The sequence below is a fragment of the Zonotrichia leucophrys genome, chromosome 14 (genome assembly GCF_028769735.1).
Source record: "Zonotrichia leucophrys gambelii isolate GWCS_2022_RI chromosome 14, RI_Zleu_2.0, whole genome shotgun sequence".
Taxonomy (NCBI): Eukaryota; Metazoa; Chordata; class Aves; order Passeriformes; family Passerellidae; genus Zonotrichia; species Zonotrichia leucophrys.
In genome coordinates this window covers 6,855,599-6,874,351 of record NC_088184.1, presented here as the reverse complement: position 1 = coordinate 6,874,351, position 18,753 = coordinate 6,855,599, and the positions used below count along the sequence as shown (strand labels likewise).

Genomic DNA, 18,753 nt, shown 5'->3' with positions numbered 1-18,753 from the left:
TTCTATTGCACTGGCAGGCAATTAACCTGACTTGCATTTACTGTTGATATGATAAAATAAATAGTTCTGTTCATGCATTTTTAAAATACACAAGTAAATGTCTTCCTTGGGATGCTGATAATGGGCTGCACTGATCATCTCACATCAGTTTGAAAGTAACTTATAATTTGTGTGTGCTTACTATTTTATATGGAATGAAACTCTGAAAGTTACATTAAAAACATGTTTAAAATGAAAAACAAACCTTGATTGTTGGATATACAAATGTGTTCATGCACTCCCCTGAATAACATTCTCCCAGCCTATTATTCCCAAATTTAAAATTAAATAGCTATTTCTTAGACAAATTTTATTTATCTTGTTCCTAGTCAATTATTTCTTGTGTGTTTATTATTTTTTTCAATATTAATCTAGTGTTTTGCAAAGAAAAACTGCACAAAAATAAATTGCAAGATTTAGGCCTAAATTCTGGTCTCCAAAGGTAAGAAATGACAGCCCTCTGCTGGCTAACAAATATGTACCCACAAGAAGGACATTTCACAACAGCTTTACATTGATACAACATTTAGCCCAAGTAAAAAAATATAAAAATATATTGAGTAAAAATAAAATTGTAATACAGGGATGCCTGAAATATTTTATCTGGATCCATAGGAAAAATTCTGTCTACTTCCTGTAGGGCAAGGAAATGGCTGAATCCTGAATTATATGGACAATTCTGAATACTGAAATTCCTCAAAGAAGTAACTTTATTGGGCTTCAGTTTCCCATATAGTATTCAAAACCAGCAATAAATGTGAATGTAATAATTGTGTTACTGTCTTTGTTTTATTCAATTAAATGACCTACAGTCCACAAAAATGAAAAGTTGTCCAAAAAAAAACCAAAACTGATTTTCTGACATTTTTATGGTCTGAAATAAGTTCTAAATGCAAACATCAGAGAGCTTATTGGCAGCCAGATAAAAATGAGAATCACAGTATGGTATTTGCCACACAGTTAGCAATGTGATCCAACTTGCAAAGAAGAAACTGTTTAGGTATCAGCATAAAATTTCATAAACATGAAACGTGCATGAGAAAAATCAAGACCAGTCCCTATATCTTATTAATTTTTGCGTGTTTTTAAAGACTAGTTTTCTACTTTGCTCTGAGGACCTGTACTGCTTTTTAAAATAGAAAGACATACATTGTAAATAATCTGCATTTTTCCTGCATTAATTTAAAATGTTCTTTAGCATAATTCTGACTGTGTGGAAAATTTACAAATAATGCTTTACAAAGTGTTCTTTCATTAACTGTGCTGACTGGAACCGGTGTGCAGTAAAGGAACACATTGGCAGCATGTGCTTTATTTTCCCTCATTAGAAAAACACAGAAACCCAAAGGAACCCCCACTGCAGCTGCCCACAGGTGACAGCGTGAAACAAAGAACTGAAAGTGTTTATTTGAATATATTTGACCGTTGGCTCAACGCCTGATAACGGCATTTTACCCAAAGCAGGGATTATTGACAGACATAACTGGAGTAAATAGGAGTGATGGGAGCATTTAGCGCAGGTTCCCGGGATGGAAGGAGCCCCCCAGCCCTGCACACAAAGCCGGCAGCTTCTCCTTCCCTTTCCAGGGCGGGATCGCGACCCAGCCGAGCCGGGGCCACCCCGGGAGCTCTGAGGGGTGTCCGTGCCACGGCAGGGCGTGGAACTGGGAGATGTGAGGGTCCTTTCCACCCCAAACCCTTCTGTGATTCCATGATGCTCGGTGAATGGCAGGGGAAGTGTGAGGAGTGCCCCGCATTTCCAGCTGTTTCTGAAAGCAGCTCTGAGCGCCTTCACCCTCTGCACACAAACTGCACTGACCGGGGCGGGCACCACGGAAACGGCGAGGGGCCGATGCCTTGTGAGAGGAGGGCTCAGGAGAGTTTGGGTTTGGTGCTTAAAAGAACCCAGTAAAGAATAATGGAATCACAGAATATTCTGAGTAGGAAGGACCCACAAGAACCATCGATTCTGGTCCTGCACAGGACACTCCGACAATCCCGTCCTGTGCCTGAGAGCGGTGTCCAAATGCTCCTGAAGCACTGTCAGCCTTGGGGCCGTGCCCACTGCCCTGAGGGGCCTGTTCAGTGCCCACCCTATGGATGAAAAACCTTTTCCTCGTATCTAACCCAAACACAAAATGATTGGAGAGGACCGGCTACCTCGCATTTCCACTCGGCACACACTCTCCGCACGGGGAGAAGCGGAGGCTCATCTATGGGAGCCCTCTGTGTGTGGGGTCCCGTCCCCGCCCGCTGTGGGATCCGTGAGGGGACGGACACTTCCCTGAGGCCCCTGCCCGCGCGCCTCAGGACCCCCGCGCGCGGTGGGAACCCGCCCGTCCTGGAGGACCGCGCGCGGGCCCGGCAGGAGGCGCTGTCAGTGAGCGCGCGCACGCGCGTGCGCGGGAGCGGTGCCGCGATGGCGGCGCTGCTGGAGCACGAGAGCCAGATCTTCCTGGAGCTCTTCCACCGCGACGGGCTCGTCGTGTGCGCCCGCGGGCTCGGCATCGACCGCCTGCTGCTGCGCTTCCTGCGCCTCTACTGCGAGCCCGCCAGCCTGGTGCTCGTGCTCAACACCAGCCCCGCCGAGGAGGTGAGGGCAGCTGCCAGCGCCCACCCCTTCCCCTCCCGGCGCGGCGGGCGCGGCCCGGGCACGGCCGGCGGCTCCCCGGGCTGGCGGGAGGGTGTGCGGGCTCCGGTGAGAGCAGCGCGGGCGCGGGCCGGGCGCTGTGCACCGACCCCGGCACAGAACCACGGAACGGGTCAGGCTGGTCGGGAGCACAGGGCTCATCTGGTGCCGCTTCCCTGCTCAGGCAGGGTCGTTCCAGAGCACACAGCACAGGATTGTGTCCAGATGGGTCTGGAATATCTGCAGCGAGGGAGACTCCCCAGCCTCTCTGGACAATCTGTCCCAGGGCTCGGGCACTCTCAGGGAAGAAGTTCTTCCTGGTGCTCAGGTGGAACTGCCCGGCCATCAGTTCCTGCCCGTTCCTGCTGTGCCATTGCTGGGCCAGGGAGCAGAGCCCGCTCCCTGCTCTGAGCCCTCCCCGCTCACACTGACAGGCACTGCTGAGGTCTCCTCTGAGCCATCTCCTCTGGAGGCTGAACGGCCCCAGCTCCTTCAGCCTTTCCTCACAAGAGAGAGGCTCCAGTCCCCTCATTCTCTTTGTCACCCTCTGCTCCCGCAGCTCCGTGTCCCTTTTGTCCTGAGGTGCCCAGAACTGGACCCAGCACGCCACTGAGCAGAGGGGCAGGGTCACCTCCCTGATCTGCTGGCAATGCTCTTCCTGATGCACCCCAGAATCTTCCAGGACTTCTTGGCCACAAGGCACTGCTGGCTCAGGGACAGCTTGTTGTCCACCCGCAGGTCCTGGGGAAGCTGTCAAACCATGCACATTCGGGATTGGGGCAGTTGGATTTCTATTCCTGCAGCACAATGAAGTCCTAGTAACACTAATGACCTAAAACAAATACATAACATAAGTAACCAGTAAGGAGAAAGGGATGAAACATGCTTGTCAGACTTGATGGGTTTGTCCCTAATTGTACACAAAAAAGCTGCTCTTTTTCCTCTGGAACATCAGGAAGGGCATCAAGAAGGGGAGATCTTAGAGGACCTTTTATAGCAACCATAGGTGAATAAAGATCACAGCTATAGTTTATAAGATTGAGCTTGGTGTATATGATCTGCCTGCTGTAGTCATGACTATAGGTGATGGCACTAAAAGATGATCTCTTCCCAATTCTTTGTTCTTAAGGCAGTATTAAAATTGCATTTTCTCTGAAAATGAGATATTGAAATATAAGAAAATGTAAGCTCCTTGAAGTGTCAGTTGCTCATTTTTATGTAAGTATTGTCCAGTTACTATTGACTATGTAGATTTTTTTTTAAATCACCTAGATGAGTTTGAAACTGAAGAAAGTATGTCAAAGAAGAAAAAAATCATAATTATTCTGACTTATTCTAGTATGTTATACTGTCATGTCTTGTTTTTGACAGCTCCTCAAAATTACCAGAGTATTTAAATTACCAGAGTGAAACAAAGGTGCTTTATGGATCCCTTTCTCTGGATACCACAATAATGCCTTGTGTTTTTATTGTGTTTGTTTAGGAGTATTTTATTGATCAGCTGAGGTCAGATGGAGTTGTTCATCTCCCTCGACGTGTTACCAATGAAATTGCAAATAATACTCGATATGAATTTTATACACAAGGAGGAGTCATCTTTGCAACCAGTCGGATCCTTGTGGTAGATTTCCTTACTGACAGAATCCCTGCCAATCTCATTACTGGTAAGAGCTTAATGAAATAAAGGTAAGAGTGTTCTGTTTGAAAATACACAAAGCTTAAAAAAAAATTCTATATGAAGAATTCTGCTAACAGGTATTGAGGTCAAAGTTATTCCTTTTTTTTTTCCCCCACCAAGACTGAGGTGAAAGAAGCAAATATGTAGTTCTTTTGTTCCTTTTTTTTCCCTCTCAACTCATTTGATTTATTTAATCATACACTTTAAAAAGGCTTTCAAAGAGGAATAATTGATTGCACTTGGTGAAATAGTGTCCTGGGGTCTATTGGACACTGGCCTATCATTAAAACAGATTTTAGATGTCATGCTTTATGAGCCATGCACACTACCTGTATTTTTGCATTAACAAATTACTCCTGATGACTTCTCATAAAAAAAATAGCTTTGTGTTGACAGCCTTGGATGCTATGCAAATACCAGTATTTTGAAGTAATGCTGTTACTGTAATTGTAAGGATTTGGAGAATAGCTTGCAACCTTTTTTTTGTAGTTTTATAGAAGCTATACATGGAAGATGTGAGAGTTACCCTTCTCTTCTCATGTTCTGTTCCCCTTCTCCCCCAGCCACTCTTTTTTTTATGTTCCTGGAAACCCTGTTACAGCCTGGAGAGCTGGAAAAAGAGAGCCAGGGATTTAAGAATATTTTACTGTTTTCTAAGTGTTAACATCTTAATGATTAAACATAGCTGAATATTATATGCTTAGAAGAATGTGATTTTCTGCTTCAGAAGCTGTACCTCCTTCCTTTTAGTCAAGCTACAGCAAGTTCTACTGTAAAACATTTTGAACACTTATGCTGGAGTCAAAGAACACCAGATTTCTAAGTTCAAAAGAAGTGAATAGATTTTATGGGCAACCTGTGGTAATTTCTCTATTTCTCGTGCCTCTGTCCTCTCTACCCTACCAAAGAAGAAGAAAAAAAAAAAAAGATGAAAATAAGGAATACTGTAAAGTTTTAAAACTGGTGCTGTCCTTTAGTACCACAGAGCTGTGACAGGTTTTGCATTGCCACCAGAGGTCGGTGTGAGAGCAGCTGCAATCGAGTGGTGCCTTCATTGCCAGCCTCCCAACACCTGGGTCTGTGTGTGAGATGGTACAGCAAAATCTTGTAGTAGTGTTTCATGAGGAGATAACAGCAAAAGCCTTTCTAGGTGTTAAAAATGTCGTTTGTTAAATCAGTGTGAATTAACATCTGATGAACTCATAAATCCAGCTAAAGAAGATAAGAAAAGATCACTGCAGTGAAGCAGAATTATTCCTGGTGGTTTTAGCTGAGTAGAAAGGATGTACCTGACAGCACAGTGAAACTGATGCAAGTTGCTGTAGTAAAAAGTGGCAAGTTGTTTCTACCAAGGCTTACAGAGCAGGTGTGAACTCCCTGCATAAGCAGATGTATGTTGACTAAAAGCAGGAGGATATTACAATAAACACAGTCTTACTGACCTGTTAGAAATTCTGTCTTTCCTGTCGTGTCCATCTGGGGTCACATCTTGAAAAATTTGGACAATGTTCAGAGATGATCATTATTATATACTGAAAAACTTGCTTCATAGGACAGATTTATCAAATTCTAGATAGAAAAATACCTTGTAGTGGATTATTTCAGGACTTAATTATGAATGGTGAGCAGTTATATGGAAGTCTATTTTCTGGATGCTTTTCCATTTAGCAAGCAAAGGCATATTAAACCCAATGGCTGTGTGCTGAGTTGAGGAGACTTATTGCAGAAATGAAATGCTCTGTAAGTTTATTAGCTTATGTAGGCACAAGGTAAAACCTGTGGTGTTTGATGTCCTTTGCTTCCACTTTAGAAAGGCATTTATGATTCCCCTGGAACAGATACCACATAGACCTGAATTCAGTAGGGAGAGAGAAAATAATGCAGTGTGCTGTTTAACATGATTAACATGAGGAAAAACAAGCCTTGGTTTAGCAGGTCTTGGCTGAGTGAACTGTGAACTCCGGAAATGTTTGCCTCAAACACGTAATTAAATTAAACTCTTGTTTCATTTCTCTTTATTGAAATGTGCTTGATAAGTCTTTTATTCCGACTGCACCTATAGCCATGAAGAAAACTGGTGGTGTACTCATATATTTGATACTTGCTGTCCTTGAGTGTGAATATGGGAAAGTAAAGCAAAATAAATGTTTTCAGAAGTTCTTTGATTATGTAAACACTTGAACTGTTACCAATTAAAGTTACTTGACAAGTCTGTAATTCCAGAATTTCTCTAAACAAAAGAATTCAACTATCACAGCCTCGAACACATCAAACTTGCTTTGTTGTAACAATGTGTTATGTCATGCATCTGCTTTTCCTGCTTTCAAGTTATGCCTCAGGAGTAGAGAATTTTCCTAGCTAGTAAGTCCTGCCACTCATTCACAAGCTTTTTTTTTTCCTGTTAAAGATGCATTATTAACCCAATTCTGTTATTTGGCAGTTCCATGGTACTGAAACTGAGGAGTCACTTGTTTCAACCCCAGAAAATTTGTTCATTTTAGAAGACTTAATTCCTGTATTTAAATAACAGTAGAAGAATAAGACAGTTGTGAGGAAAAATCTGTACAACTTGGACCTTTCTATATTTTTTTTTAAATTGATTATTTTTTTCTCTTGCCAGGCATTTTGGTGTACAAAGCACACAGAATCATTGAGTCCTGTCAGGAAGCGTTCATCTTGCGCCTTTATCGCCAGAAGAACAAGCAAGGCTTCATTAAAGCTTTTACAGATAATGCAGTTGCATTTAACACTGGCTTTTGTCAAGTGGAAAGAGTGATGAAGAATCTTTTTGTTGGGAAGCTTTATCTGTGGCCAAGGTGAGGCACTTCTTTACTTCACTGGACAGTTAATCTGAAAGGAAAGATGAAGGATGTTACAGTGGGTTTCTAAGAAAATGAGGTGTGTGCAGTCACACTGCTAATCTGTGTTGCCTCCTCTATTCCCAAACAAAATTTTTTCAGTTTTTGACAGAAATAGTGTTAAAGATGCTGAATTTATGAGAGTATTTTTGAAAATGGACTTCAATTGACTGTATTAAGGGAATGAGCCTTATGGCAGAGCTCTCCTGTTAGTCAGCAGAAATTGCAGCAAAAAGTGACATTCTTTACAGTTTAAGAAAAACTTCTCTTACTAAACAAGAGTACTTAAGCCATGAAATGACAGGAAAACAGTCTCTCAGTTCTGCTATTCATGGACGTGTTTGTTTCCAGCTGTTATGAAACTCCATGCATCTCTTTCTGCATCTCAGATTATTTCCATCTTCTTACACACCTACGCTGTGTATGAAGAACATTTCTTGATGACTGTTAAAAAACGAATTGCCAAAATGTAGCATGCACGGAGTCTTCCAGGAAGATCCACAAATGGAACTGAACACTGATGACCCAGTCAGTGCTTTTGCCCTGGGCAGGGGCTCTGCCCATTTGTTCTGTTAGTCCAGGCTGGAATGTGTTTCACTCCTTCTTAATGAATGGCTCCTCTGCATTGTAAATTCCTTAACAGTCTTGCAGTATCCCAGGGAAGTAGAAGTGGACATAGCTGGGGTAGGAAAAGTTGAGTTGAAGCTCTCTAGATTTCCTTCCTTGACTTCCATGAAAAGACCTGGGGCTGCAGGCTGCAGTAAGGGAAATGTGGAGTTGCAGAGGTCAGCAGCCATGGGGCTCTCTGAGCCTCCTCCTGCCAGGAACAGTCTGGTGGCCTCAGTGGGTCTGTGCAGCTGGAGTGGCTCCAAGGACAGGCTTCCAACAAGGACCTGCAGGTTGGCATTGCAAGCTGGAGCATCATAAAATCTGCTGGTGCAGCTGTGTGATTTCACAGAATTTATGAACCCCTTCCAGTTTCTCCCTTATATGATTTTTTAGGTGTGTTTTAATATTTGTTATGTGTGATGATGATGCAGAATCCAGTGCAGTAATTTTCCATGGATCATTCACCAGCACTGTAGGCTCACATGACTAGAATGACTACACTCATAATTGTGGAACAGATGGTTTTCCAAGGCTGTTCATAAGATTGCAGTCTTCACATCAGTAGAAACTGATTTTGGAATTAACTTAGTTGTTTACATTTTAAATAATTGTAATTGTAGTTTGTACAAACTTTTGAGTAATTCTAAGTCAAATAAAACTATCCATGTAAATGTTAAGAAGCTGTTTTTCTCTTAGATTTCACATAGCAGTGCACTCGTTTTTAGAGAAGCATAAACCTGAAGTGGTGGAAATCCACGTGGCCATGACCCCTGCTATGCTTGCCATCCAGACTGCAATCCTGGACATTCTGAATGCATGTCTGAAGGAACTGAAACGTTACAACCCAGCTCTTGAAGTAGAAGATCTATCTTTAGAGAATGCTATTGCTAAACCTTTTGACAAGGTAACAATTTTGATTGTTCTCTAGTGTCTAAGTAACGGGCTATAGATCTCCAACGTGCCTGCCATGCAGACAGAAATGTTATTTGCAAAATAAATAACCAGCAGCAGCTGAGTGTTCTCCCATGACATGTTTATTACTGGGACAAGGGGATGGAATGGTGATGTGACAGTTGCCAGTAGGGTTTTTGATGTATTGGTGTTACTGTTCTTCCTTCATTTCCGAAGTCCCAAGAGTAAGAACATCCCAGTTCGTGGTTATAATAATGATTGTTGCTGCTGTTATTAAAAAGATAGCTGCAACTTCAGCTCAGAACACTTTGGAGATAAGTATCAGTAATTGCCATACACATACTCCCTTTTTCCTTCTGAATTTCTTGCTTGTGTTTTTTTTCTCTAGTAGGAGAAGCACTGTGTGTACTAGACAATATGCACATGCATGCATCTGCTGTATCTTTAATCATTATGTATGTCAATAACTTTGGGTTCACTGTTATTTTTGACAGATCTGCAATGTTTGACACACATATGCTTTTGTTAGGGTGAAATCAACTGTCATAGTGTAACACAGTTACTGGTTAAGTGTGATTCATTCTGGATGGAAGGCCTTCTAAACTTTAAATATTTGAAGGTTCTTTCTTGGGATCTATAAGTTGCACATCTTCATGGTACCTATCTTGATTTTGGAAACTAAATGACATTATAATGGTTTTTTCTGTACCTAAGTAAAGGACATTAGATACTAAATACAACAGGCCAGTATCAGTAAAACAAGGCTATTTTTTTATTATTTCACTATTTTATTATTAGATGGTGAGGAAAAAATTTACTGAAAGCATTAAATTATGTCTGCTAATTGCTGAAATGTGTTTCATAAAGACATCTATATTATGTTAACTTTGTTTTGATATAAGTTACCATATTTTAGCAAACATCTCACCAGTACATATTTATTTTGGTATCTGTAATAACTTTGGAAAACCAGAGCCTGTAAAGTTAAAGTGCATTCTCAGCTTGTTAGAAGCTATAGTGCAATACATATGTAGTATGTATATAGTGCAATATAGTGCAATGTTTGACACTCCAAACTTTCCAATTTTCATTTCCAGACAATCCGCCACTATTTAGATCCTCTCTGGCATCAGCTCGGAGCTAAGACAAAGTCTTTGGTGCAGGATCTGAAGATCCTACGTACTTTGCTACTGTATCTAACCCAGTATGATTGTGTCACTTTCCTTAATCTCCTGGAGTCACTGAAAGCAAGTGAAAAAGCTTTTGGTGAGAATTCAGGTAAACATGGAATAACCATACAAGTTAATGCATGAAACGGTGCAATGTTGATGTTTTTTAATTATCATTCCCAAACATATGAAGGTACCTAATTAGGTTTTACACAACCAGCCATAAGGACGTAGGTTTTTATTGACAGATAATTCTTTCATCTTCCCACTTAACTGCTGTTACTTAACAGAGTGAGATTTGCATCACATTTTTGTCATTTATTAAGCTGGTGATTACACAGCAAGCAGGTAGGGCAGGTATTCCAGCTGAAGATCTGGGGCTTTTATTGCAGAGGGTTGGAACTCATACACATTGCAGATGTCAAACTACTACTGCTTCCTTCTCATTTCCTCCCCAGGCTGGCTGTTCCTTGACTCCAGTACTTCAATGTTTGTGAATGCTCGCGCTCGAGTTTATCGCATTGCAGATGAGAAACTGAATCAGAAAGGCAAAGGCTCAGGCTCTGAAAAACGTGATGTAAAGAAGGAAAATGGTACTGATCATTCCTAATTTCTAATTTTAAGTTTAAGAGTGTCACACGATTCCAAGTGCTTCGCATCTTATTACGTGTACTCTGGTTCCCTGCTTGAACTTCCACAGCTCAGGATCTCAGTCTGTTAGCTGGGATAAATTGAGATATAATCTTAGTTCCAAAAGCATATGATCAACAACGTCAAAGAGTCACGACGTAGGGATTCTCCTCAGCTTGCTCAGCTGATCACTGAGCTTTTGTGAAATTGTGCTTGCATTACATTGATGTTTAGCTTCATCTTTATTATCTTATGTGAAAGAGTAGGAGGCTGTGGTTGCTTTTATTAAAAAAATATATTCAGGAGTTTCAGAATTGAAGAATGAGTGAATACTTTAGTGTTTTGCTTCACAAAAGCATTTATCTCCATTTTTAAATTTCAGAGTGTTCTCCACCTCATTAGCATAACAAGTTGCATATGTAGGCTGTTGAATATCATATGTGCCAACAACAATCACACTAATGACATCTAACCACTGCTTTAAAGTCTGAAGGATATTTTGCCTGCAAGAGCTGCTATGTTCAATCTTACTTTGTTTCAGAACTGAAAAGGGAATTGGTTCTAGAAAGTAACCCAAAATGGGAAGCTTTGAGAGAAGTACTGAAAGAGATTGAAAATGAGAATAAGAACAGTGACAACCTTGGCGGTCCAGGTGAGAGAATATGAAACCCTGCAAGTTTTCCATTAATCCTGCTGGTTTGTACTTCTACTTGACCTTGGAGAGAAGGAACTAACCCTTTTCTGTAGTTTTATCAAAGAGCTGGTTTAAATTTAGTAATTTGTGGCCTCAAGATGAGGAATTTCTGTACATTATGTACATAAACTATGTAAAATTAAACTTTTATTAGGTCTTGCTCTAAAAGAGAAATGCTGTTCCTACAATGCAATACTTTTTAGGAAAGAACCTGCATTATTCTGAAAAAACATTTTAGGTTACATTTCAGAAGTGTACTGATACCTTAGTTCCAAGCCAAATAAAAGAGATATGGAGATTTATAATGATTAAGGTGCCATTCACTCATTTCTGAAGTTTGGGTTCAGAACAAAAATAGGGGTTCTGTCTTACACCCTTTCTAACTTGCACATTCTTCTCATGCACCTGAAAATTTGCTTTGCATGGTTTGCATATAAATGAGGTAGAAATTAGGAGGCAGGGAAGAGAGTCTAACTGCTTTGCTGCCTTTCCTAATTTAGGGCTTTTCATTCCCTTAAAATTCAGCAAGTTTTATTTTAGGAAATAGTAAGGGTAAAAAAGTGCTCTTTTCTCCCACCCACAGTGTTCTGACTCTGGGTAAGAACTGGCTCTCTCTCCCAGTGTTGTAGGAGTTTATCTGAGTCAGCTTGCAGGGAATTGTTATTCACCAATGTCAATAATACTGTGTGAAACATGTGTTTTGTAGATTCTCTAACACAGCTGACAAATTAGAACGGTCTAAATTAAGTTCTCTCTTATTCCACATCTTAAAAATGAGTAGTTGTTCGAGTATGTTTCAACACGCACTGTATCTGCCTCATTTCCAGTGGTCAGAAGGAAAATTTATGAATTTAGATATTGTAAGAAAAAGAAATGTTGAACTTCCATTAATCTACTCTAATTTTATTTGGTACAAAAAGCCATGCAATTTAGATTCTCTCAAAGTTCAGAGCAGCTGTGGCAGCCGAATGTGAAGGCATTTGGCAGGCCCAGGGCTTGGATCAGTGCAAGCCATTGGCTCGGGAGGTGCTTTAGCTGGGTAAGAAGCACAGCATTACAGGCTGTAAACATGGTATTGTTTCTTGACTGCAGGGCAAGTGCTCATTTGTGCCAGTGATGACCGAGCCTGTGCACAGCTCAGGGAGTATATTATTACTGGAGCAGAAGCTTTTCTAACAAGACTTTATAACAAAACCTTCGGGAAGGACGAGAAAGCTGGAGAAGTGTGGATTAAGGACAGAAAAGCCACGAAGTCCAAAGGAAATGCCAAACCAGACACAGGGCCTCAAGCCAAAAAGGCCAAACTGACGGCTTCTTCAAAACAAAATAAACAGAAGAAGCAGCAAGACCGGACTCTAATCCAAATGATAGGGAAAACTGAGGAGGAAAAGAGAGAAGAGGTCGAGGTGGAAGACAACAAAGAATTAAGTGGTAGCCAAGAAAGCAACACTGAAGAGACCATTCCTGAAGATTTTGATTTCAGCTTGCCCTCGGATTGTTCCTATGGGATTTTCAAGGACCCACTGACAATTATCCACCCGCTGCAGGGCTGTGGGGATCCCTACGCGCTCACTCGGGTGCTGCACGAAGTAGAACCCAGATATGTTGTGCTGTATGATGCAGAACTCACTTTTGTTCGGCAGCTGGAAATCTACAAGGCAAGCAGGCCTGGGAAGCCTTTGAGGCAAGTTGGCTTGGCCAGGGTAATTCTAGTCTGAAAAGAAAAAATTGGAAGTGCAGTGTCAGCAGTCAATGCAGAACATGCTGCTGTTCAGTTTCATTAGCTACCTTCCAGTTCCTGTTGAGCCCTTAAGTTTAAACAAAAGCAGAATGTCTGGTGTACCCAAAAGATAATTTTTACTTTCCAGCAGGTATTTAGTCCCTTAACAGCAGAAGCATATCTGTTAAAAAAAAGAAACAATTCCAAGATCTCTGCTTCAATGATTTTACTGGCAGTAGATCATTTTCAGGTGGTGTAGTCTCATTTTAAACCATCTCTGAAGATACGATTTTTAAAGAAAAGGATTCATTTTTGGTTTAATTAATTTTCACATTTCCTGATGTTCATCATGCTGAAGACCAGTAATTCAGAAATTGTAACAGAGAAGCAAGTAAAGGAAACACAGTAAAGAAAATTAGTATTTGCAGTTATAGCAACTGACAGAAAGATCACCACATTGGGTATATGTATTTAATACACCTGGAAATTGCAAAACTCAGTTTTATGAATAAATGTCACATACTGATTAAAAATATAGAAAACTTAATATGCTATTAACTAACTTGTCAGGCATTTACTGCTGCTAACCTTAAATTTACTGGTTGTGAATTTTTTAAACTTAATACAAAGTTTTATGACCTCTTTTATTTTCTCTTTTATACCTACAGAGTTTATTTCCTCATATATGGGGGCTCCACAGAAGAGCAGCGCTACCTCACAGCTCTGAGGAAAGAGAAGGAGGCCTTCGAAAAACTCATTCGGTAACACAGTTGAACTGCCCTTAGAATTAGGGTTTCATGTAATTCCCCAATACTAATTCAAGTAATTCAATATTAATTCATGTAATTCCCCAACATTTTAAATAGAGTGATGTTCTTAACTGTGTGAAGGCTTTAAATAAACTTTTAATTCAATTCTTTGTCAGATGTAAAGACTACTTTCCTATTGAGAATCACCAAAAAGTCAAAACTTTCCTTTTCAAAGCACCTGGTATTTCTTTCATTAATTTTAGCAGGATTTAACATTAACATAAAGGCTAATCAGCATTGCTTGAATTTTTTCCTAATTGTCTGTGAAGTTCATTTGTGTAATTGTGTTTTTGCAGGTAACATTTCTTGTAAGATAATTTCTAAAGCTCTTATAACCTAAGTCAGTTGGGTAAACAAAACATTTCCTTAGACTGTATAAGACAGTATTTTTACTGACAGTGCCTTCTCACAGGTTACAGTGCTATTGCTAGTCATTAGTTCCTTTGTAAAAGGAAAAACCTAGAAAGACTCGGAAAATTGCATTTCTGATTGGGCTTGCATTTAGTATTAAACTATATATAATTTTACATCTGGATGAAGGGTATTTCAATCTTCTTTACTCCTGCATTTGCAGTTTTTAGTGTGTGTTTGTTTGTGGTCCCTTAGAGAGAAGGCCAGCATGGTTGTTCCTGAAGAAAGAGAAGGAAGAGATGATACAAACTTAGCTCTCCTCAGAGACGCCAGACCTGCCTCTGTCTCTGCTGACACACGCAAAGCAGGTGAGCAGCTCCTAGGTCAGCCTTGCAGCCCAGAGCTTCCCAAAAATCCCTGAACTATTGCACCTTAAATCTCCCTCAAACTGTCTGGGGCAGAGACACATTGTACATTGGCTTCATGCTGAAAAAACATTATTTCCCTGTGACAATGAACTGTGGTTTCCTTTGAAAGTACAGGTTAATGAAGTATTTGACCATTAAGATGGATACCATTTGGATTGTTCCTAGTCAGGTTCTTGGTTATGAGGCTGTCTAGTGCTGCTTGTAGGAAGAGAAATTAAAACATAGAAACTGAAGTCTACTGATGGTCAAAGGCAGTGTTGTCCTTGAGCTAGTAAATGATGGGGATTTCTTTTCATCTTGACAAAACATGCTGCCTGGGTAAACAACTGCACATTATGGGTGTGATCACTTCCTTTGTAGTCCTTTTTCTTTTGTTGCAATTCCAACCATATTTTTGTTCTTTTCCTCTGACAGTATGCTATGCCTCTGCCTGTTTTTCTTTACTGTTGTTTCTGTAATCCTGCTCTCCTTTGCCACATGCTCTCTAATCTTTGCTATTACATCTTCTGTAGCCTTGGTGCTGCAGTCTTTTTATGTGTCCTGCAGATCTGTAGAGCGCAACACATAATTCCCACAATAAAGTGCTGTATTTCTGTGGGAAAGAGCTGGAAATAAAAGGGATCAGCTTCATTATCTTGTTTTTCAGGCAGCCTTTTAAAGATTTCTCTGATTCATTTAAATAATTTTCATCTACAGCTTGATCTATTTCATTGTCACCTATACAAAGCTTTCAGCAAGCAGCATGGTAGTTCTATCAAGCTGCAGAGCATGCTCCATAAACTACAGTATATGTTTAGGCAAGTAAAACAGTTAAAAATCAAATGAAGTCTGTATTTATTGTACTGCTGAATTTGAGGTATAACTTAAGATGAGAAGTCCATCCATTGCAGAAGCCTTGGCAGCACACAGGAAAACAACGAGAGCAGGATGTATGGGGATAACTGTGTTTACTTTGCCCTTCAGGTGGACAGGAACAGAAGGGTGTCCAGCAAACCATAATCGTGGATATGCGGGAATTCCGTAGCGAGCTTCCATCCCTGATCCATCGCCGTGGCATCGACATCGAGCCCGTGACGTTGGAAGTTGGGGATTACATTCTAACCCCTGACATCTGCGTGGAGCGCAAGAGCATCAGCGATCTGATCGGCTCCCTGAACAACGGCCGGCTGTACGCGCAGTGCGTGGCCATGTGCCGCTACTACAAGCGGCCAGTGCTCCTCATTGAGTTTGATCCTAACAAACCCTTCTCCTTGATCCCACGAGGCTCTTTACAGCCAGAAATTTCCAGCAATGATGTTACTTCTAAACTGACCCTTCTCGCACTGCACTTCCCAAAGTTACGAATCCTGTGGTGTCCCTCTCCCCACGCTACTGCTGAAGTCTTTGAAGAGTTGAAACAAAACCATCCCCAACCCGACGCAGAAACAGCGATGGCCGTCACCGCAGACTCCGAAATTCTCCCCGAGTCAGACAAGTACAACCCTGGGCCTCAGGACTTCCTGCTGAAAATGCCAGGGGTTAATGCAAAGAACTGCCGTGCCTTAATGACCCACGTTAAAAGCATTGCAGAGCTGGTGACGCTGTCCAAGGACGAGCTGGCCAAGATTTTGGGTAATGCTGCCAATGCCACACAACTCTTTGACTTTATTCACCTGACCTATGCAGAGGCACTAGCCAAAGGAAAAAGCAAAAAATGACTCATGAGATTGTTCAACACGCAGCACAGATAAGCTTTGCTGGCACAGTACTTTGGCAAATACATGAAATATTTTAATAAATGCCCCCTCTAAGATAACCAGCTGTTTCTTGCTCATGCTATTCCATCAGTTTTAATATGTGAGTTAATTATTACTAAAGGCAAGTTTCAAGAGGAAAAAATATTTTTAATAGAGAAATATGAATTATTTTTATTCTTTTTAAAGCACTTTAACCAATTCTATAATATCACTGAATTAACTAAATTTCTAACTGAAATTAGGAATTTCAGTTAGAAAACTGAAATAAATTTCTAATTGAATTAACTAACTTTCACCAAGGCCATAAGAATTAAGTGCTAAGACTAACTGATAAAGGTGTTTTCTTGTGAAAGTTATGATGTCTTGTTCAAGCTAAAAATGTGCTGTGTTTTGATTAGTCTGGCTGACCTGCTGCATGATACAACACTGCTTTTGCCATTTTTAATGTCTCATTCTCTGGCAACTGCCACTTTTTGATTGACAGTGATGAAGCTATTTGAAACACGTTGTGGTCTTTGCTCAGGAGTTTATTTAGACTGTACTGGGACTGAATCCTGAATTTTAGAACATGACCATAAGCCTTTGTCACAGTAAAATCCATTTGTATGCTATGCTCTGCATTTTGCTTGCTTACCCAACTACCAATTACATTTTTTACCATTACAAAGCCGGTACAGCTCTGTCCTGCTAGATTTTACAAAGTGCTTTCAAAGTGCTTAGCTTACCAAGTTAGACCAAAGTTAGACCTTTGGTCTAACTGAGTAGAAATTCTGTGGTGCCACAGAGCAACTTAATTTTGAGTGTGCCTTACTTACACTTTTAAGAGGCTTTGTTTTTTACTCAGTTTTGATAGCTCTTTCACTTGAAAGTGAAAAATCTGGGTATACCATCAGCACTGTTCCTTTATACCAAAGAATATTTCCTCTTGTATAATGCAGTCATTTTCTAAGCAAGGCTTTCCAAAAGTGTTGAAAGTTCTTCCAATATTGGCTTCTTTTGTGTCCTATTGCTCTTGTATTTTTATGTTCCAAATCAACTGTCTGTCAATAACCTCAGTAAAGCCATTGTCACTTAGAAGATAATACTTTTAGTGTTTTGTGTAGCATAAAAGAAGGAAATGTTTGTGAATATGTGCATTGTTAAATTATATATTCTACACTGAACTTTGATACAACTGTGTACAAACTGCCATTGCCAAAAGGGTTGGTCCAGTGTTATTCCATGCTAATGTATTTACATTTGTTATTTACAAAACCTTTATCTATGACTTGCACATGTATTTATATGATTCTAATGGGAACAACAGACCAATATTATCTCCTTTGTGAAAGAAGAAAATGGTTTTTATGTTCAGGTTTGGTAAAAACAGTACTGTGAACTTTCAGGTAAAATGTTTATTGTGCATTTTAAGTATGAATTATGAATTGTTAACATTAATCTGTGGTTGAGCTATGATAAATTTCCAAAGGAACATTTTTCTGCAGATGCAAATTTTAGTATTAAATACACCCATCATAAGATTAAAATTTGTTCATTATCTTGTTTTTCATTTGGCTTAATTGATATCAAAACATTTTTATTTTTAGTGTGTGGTTTACAATCCAGATTTTTGGGTTTCTGTTAGATTCTAACTTATTTAATATGAGAAGAAGTCTTTCCATTTTGACTTTTGCTTATTCAAACTCATGTTGTCAGATGTGCAGAGGGTTGAGAATGCTGTAAAGTGGTGCTAAGAGAACTGGAAATCAGAGTAAGATCCAAGTGCCCTGAGTGCATGGCCTTGGAGCCTGATTGAGAAAAGGGCAGCTGGGCAGCCTTGGAGAACAAACCTTGCTTGTGCAATGGGGTTAGGGTGCTCCATGAACTGTGCCTTTGGGGTTTTTCACAGATGCTGCCTCAGCTGTCAGTGAGGTTTGGAGTTTTTGCATTGATGTGTATGGGGTGAAAATGAAGGGATAGTAATGGGTGATAAATTTGTAGCCTTGTGTTGTGTGCTAGATCAAAGTTACATCGTGCAATTAAATAATTATTTGCTAAACATTTTAATGAAATTGCCTTTTGATTATAGGTGTGAAATTTTCCTTTTTCCTTCTCTATGCAGGATTTGCCCCTTTTCTCTAGAACAGCACAAGTACATGTTGTTGCATGTTATTATTGCTCCTGTGCTTTGGCATTTCACTGCATTAGTGTGATGGCCAGTGAGAGCTGTGTCCTCCTGGGGCAGGAGGTACAGACTGAGCTCCAAGCGGGGAGAGGTCCTGAAACCACCTGAAATTATAGAGCCCAAGGCTCTGCCTGAATGCAGTCACACACAGGGCTGGGTCAATGATGAAAACCCTCTCTTCCACCAGCAGTCATGGAATTTGTACATCTTGTCATTGCTGCTGTTTTAAATTTGTGCTTTTTTATTAAAAAAGCAAACACAAACACCCCCTGCCTTCAGTCTGGGAGTGTCTCAGCTTCTTGCTTGTCCCCAAACCAAGACTCCATG

The 18,753-nt window shown here is 40.5% G+C and overlaps 1 protein-coding gene across 1 annotated transcript; it reads left to right on the top strand.

Annotated features, from left to right (window-relative positions):
• Positions 1–2,458: 2,458 nt before the first annotated feature.
• On the top strand, positions 2,459–18,295 carry ERCC4 (ERCC excision repair 4, endonuclease catalytic subunit). Its single transcript, XM_064726296.1, has 11 exons — positions 2,459–2,632; positions 4,152–4,332; positions 6,967–7,162; positions 8,510–8,717; positions 9,823–10,003; positions 10,353–10,487; positions 11,066–11,176; positions 12,311–12,902; positions 13,607–13,699; positions 14,354–14,466; positions 15,490–18,295. Exons 1-11 carry the CDS (start codon positions 2,459–2,461, stop codon positions 16,221–16,223), a joined length of 2,718 nt encoding a protein of 905 aa, XP_064582366.1. The 3' UTR covers positions 16,224–18,295.
• The last annotated feature ends 458 nt before the right edge of the window (positions 18,296–18,753 follow it).

What these genes read in the sequence shown, in the direction of transcription:
- ERCC4 (XM_064726296.1), top strand. Translation starts at nt 2,459, where the DNA reads ATGGCGGCGCTGCTGGAGCACGAGAGCCAGATCTTCCTGGAGCTCTTC. An exon ending in ACACCAGCCCCGCCGAGGAG is followed by an intron (nt 2,633 to 4,151) that starts GTGAGGGCAGCT and finishes GTGTTTGTTTAG; the next exon opens with GAGTATTTTATTGATCAGCT. An exon ending in TGACAACCTTGGCGGTCCAG is followed by an intron (nt 11,177 to 12,310) that starts GTGAGAGAATAT and finishes TCTTGACTGCAG; the next exon opens with GGCAAGTGCTCATTTGTGCC.